Source organism: Natator depressus, chromosome 3, assembly GCF_965152275.1.
Source record: "Natator depressus isolate rNatDep1 chromosome 3, rNatDep2.hap1, whole genome shotgun sequence".
Classification (NCBI taxonomy): domain Eukaryota; kingdom Metazoa; phylum Chordata; order Testudines; family Cheloniidae; genus Natator; species Natator depressus.
The window spans coordinates 22,843,301-22,863,873 of NC_134236.1; the positions used below are offsets into that span (position 1 = coordinate 22,843,301).

A 20,573-nucleotide genomic window follows, 5' to 3' on the forward strand; every position below is an offset into this window, starting at 1 on the left:
AAGATTAGGTTTCTGTGATCTTTGTAGGTCAGACACTAAGGATCACATTTTCAAAAGACCTCAGAGCCTGATTTTCCAAACACTCAGCCTCCAAAATTAAAGCCAGATTTTCAAAATAGCTCAGCACCATTGTGAAAATCAGGCCATATATTTTGATGCCTAAACTGGAGCTGAGCTGTTTTGACAATCTAGCTCTACAGCATATCATCATACACACATGCAAAGTGGGTGAACGACAGCATGTTTGTTTCCAGAATCATTCTTTCTGACTGTACAAAGGAGTGTGTCTTAGCAAAAACAGTGTGGATTTTCCAGCGTCAGCTAAAACAAACTTATATCCGAGATGGGTCTGAACCTAAACCTCACATTTGGAAACACCTCGGCTTGTGGAGAAGTGTGTATCCAGAAATGGACATGAGCATGTGCGGTGGACAAATAAAGACATGGCCATTCCAGATGCCATATGCTCACAATACCACTCCAGAAGTGGTTTCCAAGTGAGATACCAATCTTATTTTTCTGAATAAAGGGATCTCTCTCATATTGGGTGAGATCCTGAAGGACAGTAGTCCACAAACCAATTGCGTTATCGTTTCATCCATATAATTCTTGTAGCTACCTGCGTTGATTTCAGAAGCTACTTTTTTCCAAATGTATTCAAATTACATAGGGAGTTGGTTCATTCTAATTAGATGACTGCTGCTTCCAGGGGTGAAAGTAGGACAGTACAAGCCGGTATGGAGTACCGGTAAGAAGTGGCTGCTGGTACCAGCCTGTACGCAGCTGACGTTAAAGCGCTGCCGCAGCACTGCTTTAACGTCACTGCCCCTTTTGCCCATCCCCATTGGTGGCCTTGCTGGTAGGGCTAGTAGTGGCTGGGTGGGGGCATAAAAGGGGTAGCTGTCCTAGAGCCCGGCAATTTAAAAAGGCCTGGGGCTCCTGGCTGCCGCCACTGCTACCACAGCAGTGGCTGGAGCCCCAGGCCCTTTTAAATCACCGCCGGAGTCTGGGCAGCATGGGCCAGGCAGCGCGGATGGGATAGCTAGGGGGATGTTGACCCCAGCCCCACCCCTTCTGCCTGAGGCCTGCCCCTTCCTCCTGAGGCCCTGCCCTTTCCAGCGGCCCAGCTGGGCCCCCATACCGGTAAGTCTTCTGTGTTACTTTCACGCCTGGCTGCTGCTTTATCCAAATTAGTTTCTGTGGGCTCACTCAATCTGTCTAATGCAAGGGATCAAACCCATTCTGTGGAGAGGGACAAATCCAATTTTATTATGGTCCATGGCCTCAGATAAATTTAGAACTACAGATTTCCTTTGACCCACAGCAGATCTCCCGTTGATGTCAATGGAAGGTGTGTGCAAAGATCAATGGCAAAATATAACCTCTATTTAGTAACACAACTTTTATTTATCATTTATTATTTGTTCAGTAACTGCCTGGATATATTATATAATGTATAATGGATATATAATAAAATGATCTGAAAGGTCAGATGTGGCCCTCAGGCTACCAGTTGCTCCTGTAGTATGGGATTTGGAAAGACAACAGAAAAGATTTTACTAATTAATTTGGAAGGTGACCAGAGCCAGGACATATGTTTTGCCCATTGAGAAAGAAAAGAAAGGTTGGATTTTTGGAATATGACAAAGAAAGACACAAGAAGACTTGGTAATGGGTTAGATGAAGAAATCAAAGGAAGAAGAGGGAGGAATCAAAAATAAACCCCGAGTTTATGAAGCTGAGGAACTATCCAGTATGAGCCATGATTTTGTAAAGGGATTGCTCAGTGCAACAAAAATAAATTTACTTATAGGACTTCAGGCTGGGAACTTGCCGTTTTGTTTAGCTGCACCACAATAGATCGGGGGGTGGGCATGGAATTACTACTAACTATGCAGCAAATAAGGGATGGGTGGGCATGTCTCCATCCCATAATACTCTGAGCAACCAAGTTATCCCTATCAAGACCACTTTACTATACTTGATTTATAGAATTCACTAATAAAACACAAATAACTCATAGTTCACACAAACTGAAAAATGGCACTATTGGTTTATCCTCTCTGAAGTTCAAAATGTGATTTTCAACCCTAAAAATATAATAAACAACAAAGAACTTCAGAGTCTTTTGCACCTTGCTACTCATGTAATCACATATTTTATTTCCGGAGGCTGTGCACAAGAAATATATGCACTAACACTCTACCTTAGATTCATTATATAGCCCAAAACAGCCTCTCATAAGACAGTATTGATAGTTGCATAGATGCATGATTTCTTTTATTCTTTCATAGTGTACAGTGTCTTGTAAAGTCAAAAGCAGAATTTGAAAATGATATCAGTGGTTCACAATATAAACGTTGAGTTTTTTTGGCAATTAATTACCAGAAAGTTATTTTAATGATGAAATACATGTTTATAATGAGATGCCGGGTGCAATGAAATTCTTCACTTTCCATAAAGTACCCTATAAAACTCTGATATAATTCAATTTTTTTACATTTGGGTTTATGAATAATTCCCCCTCATCCTCAAGTACTTCGCTGCAGCTCCATGCCCTAATATCTCTGGGCTACCTTTAAATCCCTACAGCCCTAACTCCCATACTACTCCCTGGGAGTCCCTCTCACTGACTCAGCCCCTTTGGGCTACCTTTCCATCTTCTGTGTTCTGGGACTGAACCCTGCCTCCCAGGCCACTTCCTTGAAGTACTTACAGACTCTGCTTCAGAGATCCATAAGAACCCCACATGCTTCCTATGAGTGCTCCCCCCACACTGAGCTCTCTCAGCCCTTTTATGAGGCCCATTAGGTATCAGCTGACACCCCCCACCTCCGCCCCACAGTTCCACCCCCTCAGGCTGGGAAGCCGCTAATTAATTATGGTGCAGCTGGGGCTGATGGAACAGGGCTGATTAGCCTAGCCCTTATAGGGACAGGCCACCCTGTTACAGTGTTGCTTTGGCAGTCAAAAAAGGCCTGCCCCAACCCCCAGGACGTTAGAGTCTAATTCAAAACAAGACACAACAAAAGTGGTTAGCAAGCAATAGGCGCTTGATCTAATGCTCAGTGAAGTCAATTGGTAGAGTAGTAAATAATGCTAAGGATAGGTCTGTTATACAAAGCAATCTGAATTACATGTTAATAATAATAAAATAAAATAATAATGATCATTAATCATAAAAATTGTTAGCACTTTTCCTCAGTAGATCTCAAAGCACTTTACCAAGAAGGTCAGTACCAATAACCCCATTTTACAGATGGGGAAACTGAGGCACAGAGTGTTGCAATTACTTGCCCAAGGTCACCCAGCAGGCTAGTGACTGAGCCAGCAATAAAACCAGTTTCCTGAGTCCTGTGTCCTGTCCATTAGACAGCACTGCCGGATAAGCTGAGTTCAGCTGAACAATATCTATTTTAACACAGTCAAAAGCTAGGTCATACATCGAGAAGCAAAGAATGAAGACCACACTTTCAGAATGGGAGACAGCATTCTGAAAAGTACTGACCCTGAAAAAAGGATTTAGGGGTCATGGTGGATAACAACTGAACATGAGCTCCCAGTGCGAGGTTGTGGCTAAGCGGGTTAATACTGCTACTCAGATGTATAAGCAGGGGAATACTGAACAGGAGTAGGACAGTGCTATTACCTCTGTATATAGTGTTAGTGAGACTATTACAGGAATGTTGTGTCCACACTTCAGAAAGGAGGCTGAAAAATTAGAAATGGCTCAAAAAAGAGGTACAAGAAGTATCTGAGGTCTGGAAAATGTGCCGTCTAGTGAGAGATTTCAGCAGCTCAATGTTTTTAGCTTATCAAAGATACGGTTAAGAGATCATTTGTTTCTGGTCTATAAGCACATACATAGGACAAAGATTTATGATAGCAGATGATTCCTTAGTAGAAAAAGACATAACTAGATCCAGAGGTTGAAAGGTGAATCTAGACAAAGTCAGACTAGACATAAAATGCAAATTTTTGACTGTGAGAGCAGTAAGCCATTGGAATAAATTTTCAAGGGATGTGATGGACTCTCCCTTGCTTGAAATCTTTAAATCAAGCCAATGTCTTTCTAAAAGATGTTTTATAGCTAAATAACAAGAGGTGGGCTTGATGCAGGAATTACTGGGTGAGATTCTATGGCCTGCCTCAAGCAGGAGGTCAGGCTAGATAAGCACAATGGTTTCTTCTGCCCTTAAAATCTGTGAATTAGTGAAAGTTCTTCCATTGACTTCAAAAGGTGTTGGATCAGGCTCAAAAAAGAAGAGAAGACAATGGTAACAAAAAATAGATCCAGCGGGTCTATTTCACAACTTGATGGTTCAAAATCAGCTGAACGTTATTTTTAAAAAAATACATGCAAAAAATAATCTCTCTCAATATAGCCATGATTGGTTGGATAATCTTTTTAGGCATCACAACAGAAAAGGGGTCTTTAGGAAGGATTTGAAGGAGGAGAGGGTAGTGGCCTCACAAATAAAGTTACTTCAACATGGTGAGTTCTTCTGTCGCCTTCTATTGTTTATCACTGAAGCATTAATAATAAGGCCATATGAAAAGACATCTTCTACAGTAAACACATATCAAGGAATTGCTAATAAGGTTGTGGCACATTTTAGATGAGTTATCACAATGAAAATGTATGTTATTGATGCCTCTCACTTTATTTACATGCATACTACATGCTACAAAATACTGCAGTTTCCTGATGTGTACTGTTACACTGTATATAAAGGCTAGATATAATTATTATATAATGTAATGATTAAATACATTCTAATGATCCAATATTAAAAACACTGCTTGGCTGTATGCAGCCTGTTTTAGACAGGTAATCTATGATGCCCCTACACTTTTTGAAGAACTTTTGATTGACATCAATTTCTAGGAAACTTGTCTTTCTTTAATTTTTTTTTAAAAAAGTCATATGATTTGTAATTTTGATTAAAGAAATTGGATAACTGAATCAGCAAAATACTTAAGCACATGAGTAACTTTAAGCCCAGGAGCAAGCCCCATGATTCAGTGAAACTATTCACATGCCTAGAGTCAACAACCTTGTTGAATCAGGGCATAAGTCCTCAGTTTAGCTAGGGACCTCTCTAGGGGATGAAAGGACAGTTCACTTCCCATGGCCCTTTGATCCTTGGCCTCTGGTGGGAATGCAAAGTAGTGCTAGTTACAGTAATGTTTTTTTATGCTGCCAGCTTCTGTCCTCTAGGAATTGAATTGAGACTAGTACCCACTAAGGTTGCTTGTAAAAAGGCAACCTATAAGCGAAAGATTATTGATATCCTTACTACTAACCTTAACTACCTGCTCTCTGATTCCTCAGAGAGTCAAGCATAGTAGGTAGCACTTCATCATCCAGTAATGACAAAAGCTACAGGAATTTATGACCTGTTCTATATTTTGTTTAAAGTTCAGTCTCCACTTAGCATTGAAGTCTGCTCTCTATCTCTTAATGTTTCATTCATTATGGCTAACATTTCTGGTAATGCCACATAAAAGATAATAGTTTTTCTTCTTCTCTTCCATATATTTCATCAATAACTTAGCAAAAAAAAGTCTCCCTGCCTCTTATCTAAGATAAAAAACAACAACAGCTGAACCAAGAGTGTAAAATATTTTAATGCAGATGTTCCCCAACTGTGGTCTGTGTAATCTCTGGCTGGTTACATGGTGCTAGCTCCTCCTTCTTGTTTCTAATGGTTAAATTACATTAAAAGGTATCTAAAACCTTCAATCCTTTCCCGATATTACTGTTCCACGTAAGCTATTGGAGAAGATGCCCCAGGAATGTTATATGAGCATGACGGTGAAGGAGGATGGGCCAGTGACTAGGGCACTAGTCTATGTCTTGGGAGACAGGGATTCAAATTCCTGCTTTGCTACAGACTTTCTGTGTGACCTTGGGCAAGTCACTTAGCTCTGGGCCTCAGGTCCCCATCTGTAAAATGAAGATAATAGCACTTCTTTACCATTCAGGGCTATTGTGGGGATAAGTACATTAAAGACTGTGCAGTACTCTAATAATGAGGGCTATGAAGGTGCCTAAAATAGATAGAAGATGATCCATGTAATCATGAATGGGAAAGGAGGTGGGTCCACATGATAATCTCCTTGCTAGGGTCTGGTCACATGTAAACATTAGAGGACTTCAGTCTAAACAGATCATTGGGGTCTATCAAGACAACTTTTTGATGTTTTTGGAAAGCGTTTTAAAGATTCAAATTATGAGGGCCTTGAGACCTGTCTTCCACAAAGTATAACAGTCAGATCCTCAGGTATAAATTGCCCTAACTCCATTGATATAGACATGTACTAACTGAAGATCTAGCATTCTGTCTAACAGATTTTATCGGACTTAATAGTACATCTTCCTCCATAAGCCATGCCAGCTCCTTTCAGTTACACTTAATTACTTGCTAACTTTTCTTCTCTCTTTTTGGGGGGGAATCTTTCCCTCTTCTTACTTCTCTCCTAAGAGCAAAAGAAGGGAACCACCCAGAGCCAGATGCTTCCTAAATATCTGCACTTCACAGTTCCGTAATTTCCCCCTGTGTATTTACTATTAAAACTAAGATTGCATCTATATTGTGTAGAAACATGAGGTATGATCTCACTGTTATTTCAAAGTACATATTGTCTCATCAATATGCCCCTCCACCCAACTGGGGTATCACGGCCTAAGTGGGTTTCCTTCCCCAGCCATGTGGGATAAAGAAGAACAGCACTCCTAGGGAAGAAGAGTCAGCAAGCAGAGCAAAGATTCGCCTCAGATGGGCCTGACCCAAAGCCCATTAAAGCCAATGGGAAGACTCCTATTTATTGAAATAGGCTTAAAATAGTGCCATAGAGCTCATGCCAGCATCAGGGCAGAGTTTAAGGGTTAGTGAGGGCTCCCTTGTCCCCTGGATCTAGCATTAGGATTGGTACAGCATTAATTGCTCCCTCCTTCCTCATATACCATGGTTGAAGTTGGAGCCAGCCCTCAGGTGCATAGAGACTCCTCCCAGCTGGAGTGACCTTCTCAAACCACCCCTCCTCCCACTATCACCAACACAGCTCTGGACATCAGTGTTGTCCTCAGACTCCACTTTCTTCAGTTTGAAATATGGACTTTCTTCTCCCTCTGCAGATTGGCATCAGTCACCTCCCATCCCTGTGTGACGCACTCTATATGATTTTATAAAAGTATGCTGATGAGTGTGAATATAATGTAACTAAAATATGCTTCATGCAAAAGGTCTCTTGTAAGGTATCATTACAAAGCTTATAATCTAATCATCTGATTTGTCTAAATGAAATATAAATTATAACTCTGAGGGCCTATTGTAGTTATGCAACGTGTGGGCCATTAATGGTGGTTTGGAATCTTGATGGCTCCCATCAACCAGGACAATTGACTGTGGATGGCTCTGTTTGCAGGCAGGCCTTCCTGTGAGTTAGGTTGGGAGGAATGAAGGCTTGGGGTCTCACAGGACATGTGATATTGTCACCTGAACTGGAATCCATCTTTAACCTGCTGCTTTTCCACTGAGAAGGAGGGGTGGGAACCCAGAGGGACAAAGGATTCCCGCCTTATGCAAAAGATATATAAGTGGGTGGAACAGAACAAGGGGAGGCAGCCATCATGAGAAATCCCCTAGCTACCACCTGAGCTGGAATAAGGGCTGTACCAGGGGAAAGGATTGTGCCCAGACTAGAAAGGTGTCCAGTCTGTGAAAGAAACTATTGAAACATCTCTAAGGATGAGATTAAATCTGTATTCAGTTTTTATTACTGTACTAGACTTAGACTTGCGTGTTTTATTTTGTTTTGCTTGGTAATTCACTTTGTTCTGTCTGTTCCTACTTGGAACCACTTAAATCCTACTTTCTGTATTTAATAAAATCACTTTTTACTTATTAATACTTGGGGCGGGGAAACAGCTGTGCATATCTCTCTATCAGTGTTATGGAGGGCGAACAATTTAAGCTTTATACAGGGTAAAATGGATGTATTTAGGGTTTGGACCCCATTGGGAGTTGGGCATCTGAGTGTTAAAGAAAGGAACACTTCTGTAAGCTGCTCTCAATTGAGCCTACAGCTGTTAGGGGACATGGTTCAGACCTGGGTCTGGGCTTGCAGCAGGCTAGCGGGTCTGGCTCAAACCAGGCAGGGCACTGAAGTCCTAAGCTGAGTGCACAGGAAAGCAGGGGGAGAAGTAGTCTTGACACATCAGTTGGCAGCTCCCAGGGGATTTCTGTGATCCAACCCATCACACCCTCTTCCTCAAATAAAGAAAGAGAAAGAAAGGAGGGAGGCAACTACTTGTATACAATCAGATCCTTCAAAAATGTTGACATCTCCAGACCTGCTGTTCTTGTGGTATTTTCAACCCAAATCACGGAAGGAGAGGGAATTCTCACAAGAAAGTCTGTTCTTATGAGATTTCTGGTCTGACCAAAATGGCTTGCCCATCCAAGTGTCTTTAGATGAAATTCTAACCCCAGAGATGTCAAGGAAGGGCTGGGCTCCCTGGCTGAACTATATCTGCCATGATGCACTACCTACCTTCTGGTTGAACTGACATTGTACATCATGAGAGTTATGTGAACATGGTGCATCATGGGAGACTAATTTAGCAACAGAGCCTACCCCACAGAGAAGAGTCAAGTCATGAGGTACCTGAATTACAACTCCCATGAGGCATCATGGCAATTTAGGGGCACCCAGATTACTGTTGATCCAAGCTAAAAATAAATGTTTTGATTTGGTTCAACAAAACAAAAAGAAATATTTTGATTTGGGAATGTCAAAACTTTTCATTGTGGACAGAAATGTCAATATCAAATGTTTTGACATTACTGAACTGAACTTCTGGGAACTTTCCATTTTGAAAAAAAAATTGCTTTTCATAGTGATTTGGGAATTTTCCCCCAAATATTAGAATTCCCTATGGGATGGAAAGCCTGATTTTTGACCAGCTCTAATATACACTTAAATGTTCATGAATACCGTACAGTTTTCAATTTCCTTCATTTAGTTCTCTGAATAATAATGATCATTTCTTATCATTACCTCTCATTTCTTTAAAAAGAACAGGAGTACTTGAGGCACCTTAGAGACTAACAAAATTATTAGAGCATAAGCTTTCGTGAGCTTATGCTCTAATAAATTTGTTAGTCTCTAAGGTGCCACAAGTACTCCAGTTCTTTTTGCGGATACAGATGAACACGGCTGCTACTCTGAAACCTCTCATTTCTTTGTTGTTGTTACCAAACAAGGCGATGATCTCTAAAAATCTGGGCTAACTGAAACCAGCAAGAATACTGAATTTTCTAATCCCAGCATTTAATATGGCCTGTCGTGCCTGGATATTACCAGCCTGTCTGAAATGCATCTGCTTTTTAGCAAGGTATGAAGGAAATTTTTGCCCTACAAAGGGCATCAGTAACATTGATTGTTCTATGACAGGTTTCAGAGTAACAGCCGTGTTAGTCTGTATTCGCAAAAAGAAAAGGTGTGCATCCGATGAAGTGAGCTGTAGCTCACGAAAGCTTATGCTCAAATAAATTGGTTAGTCTCTAAGGTGCCACTAGTACTCCTTTTCTTTTATTGATTGTTCTGCCTCTTCTGGGCACATGACAGCATGTTCACATTAAGTAAAGAGAAGATGCCTAAATTGCACAATAATCTAATTACTCTCATGTATAAGTACCATTCAAGCCCTCAGCCTCCATACTAATTCAAAGTTCTGTAGTGCTAGCTTGCCCCAGCAGTAATTTACATGATTTACTTTATTTCTTGCTAAAAGGAGGAAACCCCTTTTGTTGGAATATTATCTTCCGCTGTTAAAAGTCAGTTAAAGAAAGAAAAATACAATTGAAGTGGCACAATCATTTACCACAGATAAATGTTCAGTCTTCTTCTGCATGCTGGGGCCTCAGCAGCCCAGGCTGAGCCTTCTGCTGCATTGCAAAGAGGATCCAGGACTCTAACCTTTGGACCTTTTGCAATTTGCTCTGAACTTTCTAAACTATTTGGCTCAGCTGCTTGCAACACACTATATAAATGCAGGGCCAAGTGAGGAGGCTCATTCTCTCCCTGAAACTTGGGTAGAGGAGGTGAAGGGAGGAAGGAGAAGAACTGAGGGGACAGCAGCAATAGGGTCCGGTGCTCACCATGGGCCCTCTGCAGCTCTGGCTGCTGCTGCTGTTGCTGCTCAGCAGTGATGTGCTCACTCGTAAGTAGCTTTTTGCAGCTTTATGTGAAAATCTATTAAAATATCAGGGAGGGAAAAATCTATGGGACTATGAATCACAGAATCAGAGAAGCCAAGGATGGGAAATATGTAATCTATTCCCTTTTTGGGAGTGTGTCCTAATAGCAGGATCCAGATTAAATCCATAAAGGAAATGTTGGAAATGTCACCATTTCTCTGGTTCATTTTTAATGTATTTGACAAGTGTAGTGGTATCATCGTCCTTTATTTTTGCCTAGCTGCTTTTCTTTACAGTGATCATTGCTCACCTGCAAGGAGACATTTTATAGTATTCTGCAGATTTCGTGTGGGTGTTGCTAATATGTTTTACTGCAAGTGTGATGGGATATGAGTGATAAAACATGATGTGTCTGGTAGGAGGCACTGTATGTGAAATAGTGATTTGTATTAAAAGATGACAGTAGCTCTGTAGTAATTTTGGTTCAGTTCAGTAAAGATAGACCTGGTATAATTTGGGGAAAAAAATGAACGTGGTGTGGTGGAGTTGTAAGATAACTCCTTCATTGCCTAGGAGTGTCTGTTTAGATTGTTCAATGGTACCATAGTTTGTAAAATGTTTTGGGATCCTTCAGGAGGATAGAACTATGGGTCCAATCCTTCACCATTGAAATAAATGGGTGTTTAGCAGGATCTGGTCCTATATGCAGGTAATGATAATATTCACCCCCAATGTGCCTTTATTGACTTCACCGGAGTTACACTAAGGATGTATTTGGTCCTATATATTGTTACTAGTATTGTTATTTTTATTAGATTATGTGAAATAAGTAACTTTTTTTCTAATACAAAACAATATGAGTCTGATCAGTTAAGTCAAAGAAAGGACTGTGGGCTTTGAATTAGGGCGCATGGAAGAATAAAGTCTCAATATTCAAACTAACCTTAAGTGAATGCATAGCTTTATGCAATCCAAATATCGATTAAATTAAACACCTTTTTCAACAGATATGTTTACCCTCTGTCATCAATACAGCTGCCTCTTACTTATCTACTTTTCGCCAGTCCACAAATTTTATAATTCAGACACAAAAACGGAGGTCTCTCCCTGCTTCTTAGTCAAGATTTAATAGCAGAGAGTTGTACAGAGGTCTCATATAGCAACACTATCATTATTTTTACAAAGGAAATATTACCGCAGTACAGTTATTAGTCTACTATTCAATATTTTCATAATTTAAAACTAACCTATAATTTTCAGTGTTGTAAAGAAAGCATATTCTGTGATGCATTTGGTCCGTTTGTCATCTATCAACTGTACTACTTCCCCCATCACATTTCTTTTTATCATTATGTTGTACATTTAGTGCCTGATCATACACCATTAATATCAAGGAGCACTTTGCTACTGAGTTCAGTGATCTGAGGATCAGGCCCTTGCTTGCTAATTCACAAAATTCAGTCATTTGCAGTGTTTTTTTAATGCTCGACTTTACCATTTAAGTAGATGGGAATTTTGTCTTTTACCTCAGTGTTTGCAGAACTAAACCCTTAGTTGTTAGTACAAATTAGTGAGGCCCCTCTGTGTCTGCATATCCATCTCTGGACTGTGATGCAGAGTGTACATATGAATTTCTATTTTATTTGTTTGATATTAATCATTTGTAAAAGTTTTATTTTATGCTTTGCTTTTTTACAGAAGATGGGCCTGAAAATGGAAATCCAGCTTGTTCAAGTAAGGGTTCTCCCTTTGTATTCCTTTTGCTCTACTATTGTTTTAACTGACTATACCTCCCAAAGTTTTTGGTTTTTTGTTTTCCATTTCCATATATCTCTTCCTTTAAAACAGATGTTTACTCAGGCAAAACTCCTGTTGACTTCAGGAATTACAGAGTCTCAGGGACTTAGCCCTATGAATTTTAAGACTTTTCATCAGCCTGAAAAGCAATGATTATCACTTTGAATTTTAAAAAAACTTTCCAAAAAGAAATACCACATTTATTTGCTTGATTGATTTTAAAGGTCCATTATTTTGGAAGTCCCCTTTCTCTAACTTTGAAGATTTAACAGGGAAATCGTATGCATTTTATTTCAATGTACACTGGTAATCTCACTCCTGATTTACTCCTTTCGGTTATTGCTACACCCAAGTGTTTTACTCATATAGCTAACTAAATACCTACAGAATACTTTATGTCAATAACTCTGTCAGCCGGGATAATAATTTATTAAACCAACCTAGTCAAGAAACAGGAAATGCTGACTTTATGCACAACCTTTGTAATGAACCCTGGTTGGCCCTGACAGCTTGCTTGGATACAGAATGTTCCTCTGGAGGGTCAGTGTCCATGAGTTGTTTTGATCTTTGTCTTTGATAAGCTTTTGCTTTTTCTTATTTGACACTCTAGCACCATCTACAGGTGCTCAGGATTAATTCATCCATCTGAGACAATTCAGAGAGTTTTTTCTGGGTTTCACTGTCAATTTCTCAACTTTATTTTTATTTACTATTTTCATCATTATTTATTCCTTTTATAACAGATAAGGTTCATGTTAAACACTGGAAATGAAGCAGTAGTTGGAGAGAAATTATGTCTCCTAGAATTAATAAAACAGATATCAGAATTGTGAGAATTGATCAGAGTATACAAACAATTATAGTATGGTGGAGTGTAAGATAGCTGAAGTTTACATGGATAGCCTTCAAACCATTTGTATGATTGTAATTAATATAATTGGCTGATCAGATTAGTTAAATCATTGGGGATGAAGAGAACTATATCATATTAAGTATTTATTGCTATCATATTCATATTTATTAATAATTAAATTAATGGTGTCTAAAATAAAATACTTGACATCAAGGGGAAAATAGATAAGGCTTACAGACTCTGGAAATCCAAGGAAAAAAGAGGTTACTTACAGCAAAATTCTACTCTCATTTACAACCCCAATGATGTCAGAGTAAACTCTCGGCCAGATCCTTAGCTGGTGTAAACTGGCACAGCTTGACTTCAACAGGTCTATGCTGATTTACACCAGCTGAGAATTTGGCTCTCTGATTTGAAATTATTCAATTCGCACTTCCATAGCTTAGTCCGTCTCCTATATTCCTCTTCTAAGATGTATAGCTTGCTTTTAAGAGCTCTCTCTTTTCCCCTTTAGAGCGTAATTCTTGTACCAAAATATAAAGAAAGCAGTCAAAATCCCACCAGATTCTATTGAGACATTCCCTGCTGACATGATAAAATGTGTTACAGGAGCATGGCTGAGAATATAATACACTTCACTGAGCCAAACACAGTGCTGGCATAAAGAGGCAAAACTCTTGATTTCACTGGAGTATGTGTGCTTACGCCAAGATGAAGTTGACTTTCCTTCCTCCCAAGGAGGATCAGGGTTAGTTTCCAGTTCTGCCTGCAGACACAATGGCAGTTATCTGTGAACAGAATTTGGCCCACAATGTCGAGGCCTGCCACTGGAAGATCTCATATCCCTGTGAGACAGTGAAGGAAATTCTGCTTTCATCTACATCTACGTAACCTCACTGATTTTTCATTTTATCTGCAAGCAGAATTCAGTATGCTGTTCGTGGCATCATTTTTGTTCTGTGTTATACAGCACCTAGCGCAATGGGGTCCTGGTCCATGACTAGGGCTCCTAGGCGCTACCACAATACAGATAATAAATAATAATAATGTTAAATCTGAATCTCCTTTGCAGGCAGTAGGGACAGATAGGTGAAATTCTCCCGTGTGAAGAGATCCAGCACAAGGCCTGTGTGCCACTTAAGTCCTCTGAGCTCTTAGGAGAGGCTTCTAAACACATTTCCTCCTGCCTGATGTTGTCTCAAGGACTTAAACAGTGCACAGGCCTGATCTGGGTCCTGTACACATAAAAAAAAATGTCCACTAACATAAAAAGGAAGAACTCCAGGGAGTCCATGAACTCAGGTGTGAGTTTGACTCAGAAAAATATCTCATGTTCCCAGAAAACTCATAGAAACTTTTGGACAGGAGGACGGTTCTTTAGATTCTCACAGAATTAGAATTAGGGATTCTGGTTTGAGGGTTGTTTTTTTCCACTCCATTTCCACATTTATCTTTGTAAACTTCAACCATGTGAAATTCCTGGACAAATTGGCTCTTATACTTTTCTTTGAATTGTGACTGCACAAATTTGAGCTGAACTCTGTTGTTAGCAAGGAAGCAAACACCACTTTTAAAGAAACCTAATACATGCTTTTTAAAAACAATCTAATTAATTGTCTGCATAGAATCATAAAAAGGTGGAGCTGGAAGGGATATTGAGAGGCCTTTAAGTCCAGCCCACTGTGCTGAGGCAGGACCAAGTAAACCTAGACCATCCCTGACACATGTTTGTCCAATATGTTCTTAAAAGCTTCCAATGATGGGGACTGCACAACCTCCCTTGGAAGCCTATTCTAAAACTTAATTACAGATATAGTTAGAACAATTTTCCTAATATCTAGTTTAAATCTTTTTTGCTGCAGATTAAGCCCCTTTTTTTCTTTTCCTAGTGGACATGGAGAACAATTGATCACAGTCCTCTTTACAACAGCTGTTAGCATATTTTAAGACTATTATCAGGTCTCCCTTCAGTTTTCTTTTCTCAAGACTAAACATGCCCAGTTTTCTTAACCTTTTCTCATAGGTCAGGTTTTTAAAACCTTTTCTTATTTTTATTGCTCTCCTCTGGACTCTCTCCAATTTGTCCACATCATTCTTAAAGTGTGGTGCCCAGAACTGGATACAGTAGTCCAGCTGAGGCTTAACCAGTGCTGAGCAGAGCAGGACAGTTACTTCCCGTGACTTACATACAACACCCCAGAACGATATTAGGATTTTTGAAACTGCATCACATAGCTGACGCATTCAATTTTTGACCTACAATAACCCCCAGATCCTTTCCAATAGTATTACTGGCTAGCTAGTTATTCCCCATTTTGTAGCTGTGCATTGTATAGTACTTTGCACTTGTCTTTATTGAATTTCATCTTACTGACTTCAGAACAATTCTCTAATTCATCAAGGTCATTTTGAATTCTAATCCTGTCTTTCAAAGTGCTTGCAACCCCTCCTATTTTGGTGTCATCTGCACATTTTATAAGCATACTCTCCACTCCATCATCCAAGTCATTAACAAAAATATTTAAATTTGGAAGGATTTAGATTTAATTTTTTTCAATTTGACCATACACACAGAAACCAATGAAAAAATATTCCCATCCATAATATTCTAATTTTACCAATAGGTAAAGTAAGAAAAGAGCTGCTTGAGAATTTATTAGAGTTTGATTTAAGGATATTTACTTTGTATATTTTGACATGCGATGTTGACAATTTGTATTTTAATGGCTATAATGCTTTAACTTTTTAAAATCTCAATATCAAATGTCATTAAATAATTATTGTCTAAATATCCCCCTTAATTTCATGTAACAACTGTGCAAATTTAAACCATTTTTTTAAATGGCTTAAAACCCATAATTTTGCAAAACTGTGAAAATTTAAATATTTTTTAAAAATGCTTAAAATAAACATTTATATTATCCATCAAAATTATAAAAAAAAATGGATTCTGTCAAACCTAAAAATATTGAATAGGGTCAGACCCAGGACAGAACCCTATGGGACCCACTAGATATTACCTCCAAGTTTGACAGTGAACCATTGATAACAACCTACCTTGGACACCAGGTGGGTCAAGGAACTATCAGCCCCCTACAGGCCAAAGTGGATGCTATCCAAAAGTGGCCTGTTAGTCTCTAATGTGCCACAAGTCCTCCTTTTCTTTTTGCAGATACAGACTAACACAGCTGCTACTCTGAAACCTGACTCTTTAAGTATGGTCTTTCAACTAGTTTTGCACCTATCTTATAGTAATTTCATCTAGACCACATTTCCCTCATTTGCTTATGAGAATGTTATCTGGGACTGTATCAAAGGCGTTCCTAAAATCAAGATATATCACATCTACAGCTTCTACCCTATCCTTTAGGCCAGTAACTCTGTCAAAGAAGGAAGTTAGGTTGATTTGGTATGATTTATTGTTGACAAATGCATGCTGGCTATTCCTTATAAACCTATTATTCTCTGGGTGCTCATAATTATATTGTTCAAAAAATGTTTAAGTATCTTTCCAGGTATTAAGTTAGGCACACTGGTCTATAATTCCCCAAGTCCTTTTTGCTCATCTTTTTAAAGATAGGTACTATGTTAGCCCTACTCCAGTCCTCTTGGACTTCATCCATCATCCATGAGTTCTCATACATAATTGCTAACAGTTCCAAGTTTTCCTCAAGCCATATTGACTTGGATACATCTAATTTATCTAAATATTCTTTAACCTGTTCTTTCCCTATTTTGGCCTGCATTCCTTCCCCCGTGTTAATATTAATTGTGTTGAGTATCTCATCACCATTAACCTTTTTAATGGACACTGAAACAAAATAGGCATTAAACACCTCAGCCTTCCTGATGTCATGAGTTTTAGTTCTCCTTCTCCACTAAGTGGAGGACCTACACTTTCCTTCATCTTTCTCTTCCTCCTAATATATTTAAAGAACCTCTGTTTATTGCATTTTATGTCCCTTGCTAGGTGTAACTTATTTTGTGCCTTAGCCTTTCTGATTTTGTCCCTACATGCTTGTGCTATTCTTTTTACTCCTCCTTAGCAATTCATCCACATTTCCACTTTTTGTAGAATTTCTTTTTGATTTCCATGACTTTAAAGAGCTCCCGATGGAGCCATATTGGCCTTTTATTATTCTTGCTATCTTTCCTTTGCATAGCTTCATTTATCCCTTACATTTTCTTCTGATGGGGCCTACGTTCCCAACTGTGCTTACCATTGACTTTAATGGGGAAAAAAATCTGAGATGCATAGACTTTAAAGCCAGAAGGGATCATTATGATTGTCTAAGCTGACATGTTGTATAATACAAGACAAAGGATCCAATAATTTGTGCATCAAGGCCATAATTTCTGTTTGAGCTATAGCACATATTTTGGAAAAAACATCCTATCTTGATTTAAAGGCTTCAAGTAATGACATCTTACCATATCTCTTCTACAGATTTATCTTAAAAAAACCCCAACTTATGTACAAAACCAAAGAAGAAATCAGCCATAGGGATATGCTAATATTTCCCTCATTTCTGGCATTATTTCCAGTTTGCACAATGCTATCTTGAACTGTATTGTGATGATCTAAATATGCATCTGTCTGTGCTATTCATAAAAATGTATTTGTTTTTTAATTGCAGAAGATGCAACCAGATTTAAACATCTCAGAAAATACATTTACACCTATGAAGCAGAAATAGCAAGTGGAGTGAAAGGAACAGCAGATTCACGAAGTGGCTCTAAAATTAACTGCAAGGTAAGGAAAGAGGAAGAAAGAACTGACTACAATCAGAAAAAAGATAATGGGCAACATGGGGATTAACAATTGGAAACTCCTCCCCCATATCTTCCTATGGCCTCCATCTCCCTTCCCCCTCCATTTTGTATTTAGTGAATGTAGTGCTTGTGAAATGCACACATTTGACAGCCCTGAAGTCTGAAGCCCTTTATTTTCGGACAGAAAAGGCAGTGACAAGATTGGCAGAGTTTCTTCACTCCTGCCAATGCACCTCGAACCTGACCAGGCTTTTCTACTCCTAGAGAAGAAATAGCAGAGTTGGTAACTCGGTGCATGGCTCATTCAGTATTTGGCTTTTCCTCTGGGTCTGTCAATAGAAGCACTCAACGCTTAGCCACTAGAGCCTAAACTGAGACTGCTAATTGATCAACTGATTTCATGCAGCACACTGAATACTCACCAGGTGATGACAACTTTCAGTTGTCATCTTCCTGGGTCAGGATCTGGTATCCTAGGGGTGAAAGGCTCCATAGGCCATTAGCCCGATAACCTATCCTATTCTCCTTCCAACTTCCTCAAAATGTCACATTTCACAATATTACTTCATTAACTGGGTAACTGGGCAAATAGCTTTTGGGTATTACAGTGTTCTGTCCAGTAACTAAATACTCCTCTGTATAATGCTCAGATTTCTTCACAAGTTTTGAAGCCAATGTCAAGACCACACTGCAGATTGCTGGTTTACAGTGAATATTGCTGGTCTTTGCATCTAGCATGCAGTATGGTGCGGAGCAAATGTTCAGTGTTTCTCATTAGTCATCTTCATGCTTGTTCTGCTTGAAATGTACTCACTTTTGACACATTCCATATGTGAGAAATCTTATAAATTAGAGGCCTGATTCTGCTCCAATTAAAGTCAATGGGAGTAAGATCACATGTTATCATCATTACTGTAAGAATACCCATAAATACTCTGGTCATACCATTTCAAATTTCAACATTTTCTGACAAAAAAGTTTTTGCAAAAAAATTCTCACTTTTTGACCAGCTGTAGTTATAATATTATTTGATTAATAATAATTCTGGACTTTATAATAATGTTGGACCATGTCATACTCACTTTCCTTAGTGAAGTAGTTCTATTGATATCAGTAGGACCAGAATAGAGCAAAGAGGACTTGGTCCATTGTGCATATTTTCAGGAGATAATATGCAGTCTCTCTTTTAAAAAGATTTGAGAGTCTAAGGTCTGTATCCTCAGCTTGTGTAAACAGAACTGCAGAAAGAGCTGGTTGGATAAATGGTCCTCCCACCCTGTGGCAAATTTTGAATTTTTGGCAAAAAAAATCTAAATCTGAAATATTTTGGCCAAAATCCAAACTATTTTAGCCAAAATATTTCTATTCCAGAATGTCAGTGCAGTGTCTTATGGGTGTTGTAGTTTGGATACCTTGTGCTCCCATTTTCTTCTACAAGTTGGGCTCCCTGGTTGGACTACTCTCCCCTATTGGTGAGGAGAGGTTGTGCATCATGGGAGTTGAATGGCCATGATGTATCTGAGGAGATAAAACCCGGCTGGGGAACCCAGTCCTTAGAGGAGAATAGGGAAGTGAGCCAACCAAACTACCATTCCCATGAGACAGCATATCCAAATAGAAGTATTTTGGGTTTGGAGCATTCATTTTTTTAATAAAAAATCAAAGTTTTCCATGGAAAGCAGACACTTTTTCAACAAAAAAGATATTCAATTGAAAACCCAACATTCTGTTGAAAAATAGTTTTAACTAAAAATTCTCTACCAGCCCGAAGTGAGGAATTGATTCATATCTAGTTTGGTGAAATGGATGGAGCAGGCGACCTGGGTACTTGTTCCATGCTTTGCCATTGACTTACTATGTGATCATGGGAAAGTCACGTAACGTGTCTGTCTCTCAGTTTACCCATTGTTAATATAAGGAATATATTATTAATTATTCATATTTCCATAGCTCTTAGGGGCCCAAGTCATAGACCAGGATCCCTACATACTAGGTACTCTACAAATCTATATGACCTTTACGCCACCTGGATATTGTAAGATTACTTAAAGCACTCTTCGGTCTTCACACAAAAACTGCTATACAAGTGCACGGTGCACACAGTGTTACTTTAAAAATAAATTTAAAAACATCTCCTGTATCTTTAAAAATAAGAACCACATAGTTCTGCAGGAGTGATAGTGAGAGAAGGAGAAAACATGTGCTGTGTATGTTTTCAGGTTGAGCTGGAGGTCCCACAGCTGTGTAGCTTCATCCTGAAGACAAGCCAATGTACCCTGCGAGAGATGTTTGGTGTGGATGCTGAGGGAAAGAGTCTCCTGAAAAAGTCAAAGAACTCGGATGACTTTGCCAGAGCCATGGCCCAGTGAGCAAAAACTTACTAGAGCCTTTGCTAACAAACCCATTCTTATTTAATTCGGGATAGACTATGACTTTACAACCTGCCCTGTCCTTTAGAAGGGGCGGTGTATGGCAGTGCTGTCCCAGACTCGGGAATGAACTGTGATGCTGAGAGAGCAGGAGCTAGTTGCAACTCCTTGATTCAGAGCCACCTGGCTGTGGCACAATTTGGGGCTGCATGGCGACAGCCTTGAATTGTGTCACTGAAAGCCTGAAATCAGCAGAAATCATCCCATCCACACTCTGACGCTGGAATGTTCACAGCCTGCTCCCTTCTCTCCCTCATATCAGGAGTGTGGGGAGTGCTGGTGTAGGAGTCAGTGTAGTCCACTCTGAGTTTTCTACCAGAGGAAAGTTCCCCTGAACATGAGGAATTGTCAAATGGACGTCTCCAGCCACTTTCAGACTGCTTTGCTCGGCTTACACGGCACAAAGTAACATTAGCCCACCTAAGCAAACAGCCCAGGCTTCTGCTACTGACCTTTAATGTCCTTCCCAACTTAGCTCCTCCCTACTTACCTGCACTGGTAAGTTATTGTGTC

At 39.4% G+C, this 20,573-nt stretch overlaps 1 protein-coding gene across 1 annotated transcript in view; it reads left to right on the forward strand.

Moving 5' to 3' along the window:
- The first annotated feature begins 10,094 nt into the window (after positions 1-10,094).
- Positions 10,095-20,573, forward strand: part of APOB (apolipoprotein B) — a 51,523-nt gene continuing 41,044 nt past the window's right edge. Inside the window, 4 exon segments of the mRNA XM_074947525.1 lie at positions 10,095-10,231; positions 11,907-11,942; positions 17,496-17,611; positions 19,851-19,996. Of these exon segments, the coding sequence (XP_074803626.1) occupies positions 10,171-10,231; positions 11,907-11,942; positions 17,496-17,611; positions 19,851-19,996 (359 nt within the window). The 5' untranslated portion in view covers positions 10,095-10,170.